Genomic DNA, 6,341 nt, shown 5'->3' on the forward strand with positions numbered 1-6,341 from the left:
CTGTTTTGCTAGTACTTTTGAAGAAAATCAGAATTATGATAAGGGCAGTTTCTCAAGCCCATTGCAATGTGTACTTGTCACGTGAAAAATATGACATTTTTCTGATTTAAAAAAAAAAGGTTAAATCCAGGCTTATGAGCTCAAAATAAAATGCCCTTGATGGTCAATATGTGGAAAATTTGAAACAATCAAACCTGTAAAATTTTTTCTTCCTGTATTAAATGGATTCAAAGTCCAAACTTTTCCTCTATTTTTCTTTGTTTCTAGCAAAAGTCTTGTGACATGATATTTTAACTACTCCTTAAAGTCAATTGATACTCTTCACCAGAAAAATCTTTTTGTTTTAAAAATATGTATCTAGATGACTTTATACAATGGGTTGACTCTAATGAACAATATAATGTGCTTTAAAGGAGGTCTAATTTTCAATAGACTATCCTTTATCTTTAGATGGAACTACTTGTTTCTTATTATTTAAATGTATTTTCACTAATGTGAGATTCAAACTATTGTAGAATGAAAGTTTATCCAGCTTTCCTTACGTTTTGATGTGATCGCATTTGTGGTTTTCCATGTGAGAAACATCCTTGGTAGGTAGTTAATCTCTTTTATCCTCATTACAGTAGAAACTCTGGCAGAAAGTGTATGACTTACAGAATTCTAAAACCACTGATACTAATAAGGCTCCCAAAGCCACTTCCTTTTCATGGTATCTGTTAAAGGCTTTAAAACATCATGACCAGGAGCTGTGAAAATTTAGTAGAGTAAATTTTAGTAGAGTAACTGGTAGAGTATCCATTGGCAAAAAGAGGCCCAAAGAGCAGGTTACTAGGGTCTGTATCTCCTGAGTCCTGAGCTGGCATCCATGCAACCTTTGACACCCCCCGTTCTGAGTTATTTTCCATCCTGTGCTATAATATGTGTCAGAGAAGCCTAGAAACCTGTTTTCATGGAATTTTGAATCCAAGTTATATTTTCTCAATTATATCATTCACTTTTTGTTGTCAAAAATATTTTATCTAGTTTAACTGACAGTAGAATCTGAGAACTAACTGCAAATTCTGTCTTATCTGGAGGATGTCTAATTTTGATCGTGATGTCATACATATGTGTGACAAGAGCCTCTGCAGCATATTCAATGGGCTGGTGAAAATAGGGCTCATTAATGACCACATTGCATCAGAACAGGTTAACAACTGATCCATTTGATAAAACCCACACCCAAGATCAGTGTGTCTGGAGAAGGTCCTTGGCAATGTGAGGAAAAGCAGCACTTAGCTTTGCCTTGGTGACAGAGGCTAGTCTCTGGGACTATCTGCTCTACCCCCCAACACCCACTCCTGCACTCCCCCACCACCTTTTTCTATCCCAGATTCTCTTTCTTTGCAATGATTGCCTAGGCTTGGGCTCTCTCATGACTTATTGGAAATATTATTCATAAAAACGACTTTAGGCTGGGTGTGGTGGCTCACACCTATAATCTCAGCACTTTGGGAGGCCGAGGCTAGCGGATCACTTGAGCTCAGGAGTTGAAGACCAGCCTGACCAACATGGTGAAACCCCATCTCTACTAAAAATACAAAAATTAGTTGGGTATGGTGGTGCACACCTGTAATCCCACCTACTCAGGAGGCGAAGGCAGGAGAATCACTTGAATCTGTGAGGCGGAGGTTGCAGTGAGCCAAGATTGTGCCACTGCACTCCAACCTGGGCAACAGAGCAAAACTCCGTCTCAAAAACAAACAAATGAAACAAAAACAAACAAAAAAACACTATTTTAGTGACGTTAAAAAGTAATAGTTTCATAGTTTACTTAGCACCACGTCACTTTTTGCCCTCTCTTAAAATATTACTTCCTTATATTTTAAATTTTAACTCCTCAAAGGCAGGGACACTCTTATCTATCTTGTATTCCTAGGTCATTGTGGAGTTCCTGGCATATAATAGATATGCAATGTATGTTTATTACGATGACAGATAACAGATGCATAATACATGCCTGTTACAATGAAAGCTTAAAATTGGTTGACCTCCACAAAAGTGAACGTAACAAGTAATTCAGAACAATAGATCCTAGAGGTCTTGAGCTGGTTATAAAATTTCTGCTTCATAGTTTGTGAAATCTAATCTGATACCAAAACTATGGTTATGATGAAGAGGGAAAAAAAAAACCCCAGTCTTTTAATAGGTTATCGTTTTGTAACCAAACCACCGAAGCAAGGAATCAGGAGGAAGCACATCTGTGGATCAAATTGATATTATGAATATTTTTATTTACGGCTTGGTGACTAATAGTGCCACTTGGAACACATTCATTTATCAAAAGGTTGTGGAACACCTCCTACGTTTCAAAGTATTGTGCACACAATAATTGCATATGTATAGAGACCAGTATGTTTCTGTCCTATAATCTCCTACAGATAGGATCTGTTATTCTATCTTTCAAAAAAAAAATAAGAGTTCATTGGAATTGGGAATACCAGCTCAGAATTCTGGAATTCACACTACAAGAGAACCTAGAAGCCATCTAGTCCAAAACCAGTTTTACAGATGAAGAAACCAAGTCTCAGAGAGATTAAAAAACTAGTCCAAGGTCATGCAGCTCATTCTGAGCTTCTGAAAACTGAACCTAGATCTTCCAACACCCAGCCCAGTGCTGCCCTTTTTCATTGACTTTGTTTGGCAGAAGAGACTGGAAGGCAGGTAGAGCTTAAGGAAAAGTTAATTTGGAAAGCAGGAGAGCAGACACTTGTCATATAAAAGGAACTTAAAGTAGAAGAAAGTGAGTCATACAGATAGAGGAGTTAAAAATACGAGTTAAGGCTCTCAACACATCATGTGCACACTGTCATCTTTTCTCATGGAAGGAGAAAAGAAAAGGGAGAAAAGTTGCTTTGCTCTGACCTGTAAGTAGTATGTGCTGAGAAGTGTGGCAGGCACAAACCCGGGCGCCATAGACACGCGCTCACACCAGCTCTCAGAGCTGGCAGCGTGCCACAGATGGCAGAAGCTCCGGCACTTCTTACCTGATGGTGCCGGGTGGTGGTGACAACTGAGAAGGGCTGTTTCTAGCTTGAATTGGAGGAAAAACAATTTAAAAAACATACTCTTAGAATGTGTCTAAGTTATTGACCACTTAGAAAGCTGCACAGGAGTCCCAATAGAAAAATGGAGTTTTATGACTTTATTACTTGGAGAAGAGTTATAAAACCAAGGGTGCGGCCCATCATCAAGTGTTTCATAAATTTATATTAAGGGCCGAAGTTAATAGTAAAAATGTATGGATTTGTCCAGCCCAGGGCCTTAGTAGCTGGCTATGGGCTGCCCTTTGTGTCAGCAGTGGGGAGGATCACATAGAAGCCTCAGATGAGGAGGGTTTTGCTGTGCGCTGCAAGTATCAGGGAGAAAGCATTTCTGCCCTCTCTGGAACATGGTGTGAACTTCATCCCTGTAATGACATTATTTGAATTTTCCATGAAAACTGTCAGCATGAGAGTAAGAAAACTATACAATGGAAAAACCAAATGGACAAATAGACAAATAGACAAAAATGGTAGAGTCACATGACCAGTTTGCTCATTGGTAAAGTTAATGAGAGGGTGAGATTAAACAGAAGCCATTTGGGAATGAGTTTATCTGAGAATGAATGAGTTTTATGAGAAGCATCATTCCTCTGATATACAGGGTAAAGGTTTGTCTGTAAAAAGATAGCACAGGTGTCTGGAGAGCAGCGTGCATGGTACCCTGTCCTCCAGGCCAGTGGAGCTGTCTGTCTAACCTGGTCAAGGTACAGTCTTCATCAAAGGTCAAGATCCAGTCCATGCACAAGAGAGGAGCCATTTGCAGCAGAGCCCAGAAATGCCTCCTGCGACATCTTGTTTGTGTCATTTACTAGAGTTGGCGCTGTCTTAAGTTGGGGGCATGGCTGACATTTCCGACAATCATCAGTGAGTCACTTGCCCAAATGAGGACCATGGTATTAATCTTGCATGTTTCTGGAACTGTTTAAAAAATGTCTGATTTTTGTTGTTTATTGTCTGTTTTTGAATATCCCCTTCTCTGCAGTTCTTGGTTTCTATCTCACTGAGTGCAGAGGATTTTAATTGTTGCTGTCTATCTGTGCTTCGCAGCATGAGAGAGCAATGCCTAAGGGCTCTTGTGGTGCTTTGGGGTTGACGGGTTTTAAGTCTGAGCAAGCAGATCTCATTGTAGCCATGCTGGATTGCAGTAATAAATGTCTCCTTTTTTTCCTTCTGTAGCATTGAAAGCCGAAAAGAGAAGAAAGCTGACTCAGGGAAAGGTGTTGACAGGGAGACTTGTCTATGACTCGATCTTCAATTTATTTTTTACATATATATGAGAAGAGTGTCACAATTATTAATAAAACTGCTTTGATCATGTAGTGTAAATTCTGTCCCTCAACCCAAATCCACCTTCACACTGTAAGTAGTGCAATACTTGTTTCATTTCTGTGTTTAAACTTCTGAGCAGTGAGACACCCCTGCGAGCAGATACAATAGCCAAGGCAAGAATCTGTGTGTTCCTTGCTGTACCTTAGACATTTGTAAACTGGATTCTGATTGTCAGTTTTATGAGAGCAATAGCTTCCTTAAAGAGATAAGTCATATTTACCTAGTTTGTATTTTCCTACTTTAGTGACCTGAAGATGCCTGATAATTTCATTCAGAAGAATTTTTGAAAGGTTGTCTTACTTCTTTTTAGTTTTTATAGCTTAGTGTTAGTGACTTATTTCAAAAGACCCAAATCAAAAAGTTAGTTTGAAAGCATTTTTTAATAATTGTATTTATGCATTTCCTTGATTTAATATGATACATTTAATACTTAACAATTTGTATGTAACTAAAACTTAAAGTCACTTGAAAAACTATATAGAAACCTATTTACAACTTGTTAAGGAGAATCAGACATAATGCAGAGTTAAGTAGTATTTGCTTAAAATTCAAGTTGTGACTAATGATCAAATACTAGGCTTGTACGAAATGCTTTAGAAAAACTTTGTAACGGTTTTGTGGGATTTTTCAATATAAACCTTTATCAGAAATATGCTAAGTTTGTCTCCCACTGACAACAGATGTTTTCCAAATAAACATATACTTGTGGAATGCCACATGGTGAATCATTGTATGTGAAATTCCACTCCTGTACAGTTACTCTGCGGCTAATGGTCATGCACTGCTTAATGCTGATCCTGAATCATGTTCTCATGTTAGACCAACAGGTGTCCGATTGTCATTTTTTTCTGCAGTTTTTTTTCCACTTTTAAATTAAATGCATGTTGTGGAAAAACAGTCTTTTAAAAGAAAATTTCAGATTCTATTTGAGAAGGTTCTGTAGATATTTCAGTCCATATAAAATAATACATCTTTACTAAACTTATATAAGGGGAGAGAAAGTTAAGTTTTGGACATTACTAAAAATACAGTATTTCATTTCACTTTCAATGAATGTGAAGTTAATAAAACTAAATCTCATAATGCTCTTGCTTCCTAAGAATGAGCAGTAATCATCAACTTTATAATACTCCAATATTCCGTTACAATAATTCAGAGCCCTGTGGCTTTTACAGACTGTTAATTATGTACTCTGCTTGGAAGTGCACATGAAAAGTGAGGAAAAGTTCCTCTTGTGATTAAACTAATGAGAGGAAATAAAATCAACAAAGCCTCCATTAAGTTCTACATTTTGATACCTTTTAAAAATTCCCCTCACAATTCTTTAAGGAGCCCCCCTTTTTATGGAACATGAGCCTAAAATTTATAGAAAGAAGAATTTTAAGTTAATGAAGTTCATATTTATAAGTGCTGAAAAAATACAGAAACTTTCTGTTCCAAATGTGTTGCCTTTGTGTATTTTATAATACAGATACATTGTAAACATTTTCATTGTTTTATGATTTAGCCAGTGATTCCCCAAAGCAGTCTCTTAGTGTTTTAATATATTAATAACTGTTCTGTTGAAAATGATCATAGTGAATTTAAATCTTCACATGATCACCTATTTGAATAAGCAATCATATCCAATGAAATTCTGTATTTCTGAGTATTTTTATAGTCAATTTGTTCTTGTGTGAATTTTAAAGCTATCCCTATGTTAATCCTAATATTTTGAAATCATATAAAATATAAGAAAAATGTAGTATTACATATTTACTTCTAATTTCAGATTCCTGGTCAAAATTACTGAATATCTTGAATGTAATTTAGCGAAAAGTTTAAGTAATGTGTAAATGTGACTAGGATATTGTGTTTTTCACAATTAAGAAATGTTATGTGGAAATAAATATTTATCCTAACTAATTTCCTTGCACATTTTAAATTGTG

General features: G+C 36.6%; 1 protein-coding gene across 8 annotated transcripts in view; it reads left to right on the top strand.

Moving 5' to 3' along the window:
- SLC4A10 (solute carrier family 4 member 10) overlaps positions 1-6,341 on the top strand; it is a 387,026-nt gene extending 380,685 nt beyond the window's left edge. For 7 of the 8 annotated variants that reach the window (XM_015110179.3, XM_077956433.1, XM_077956436.1 and 4 more), the window contains one exon: positions 4,260-6,336. Coding sequence is in view for 4 of the 8 variants with exons in the window: in XM_077956433.1 (XP_077812559.1) it covers positions 4,260-4,326 (67 nt within the window). In the remaining 4 variants the exon portion in view is untranslated. 8 annotated transcript variants of the gene reach the window in all.

The sequence above is a fragment of the Macaca mulatta genome, chromosome 12, assembly GCF_049350105.2.
Source record: "Macaca mulatta isolate MMU2019108-1 chromosome 12, T2T-MMU8v2.0, whole genome shotgun sequence".
NCBI classification, from domain to species: domain Eukaryota; kingdom Metazoa; phylum Chordata; class Mammalia; order Primates; family Cercopithecidae; genus Macaca; species Macaca mulatta.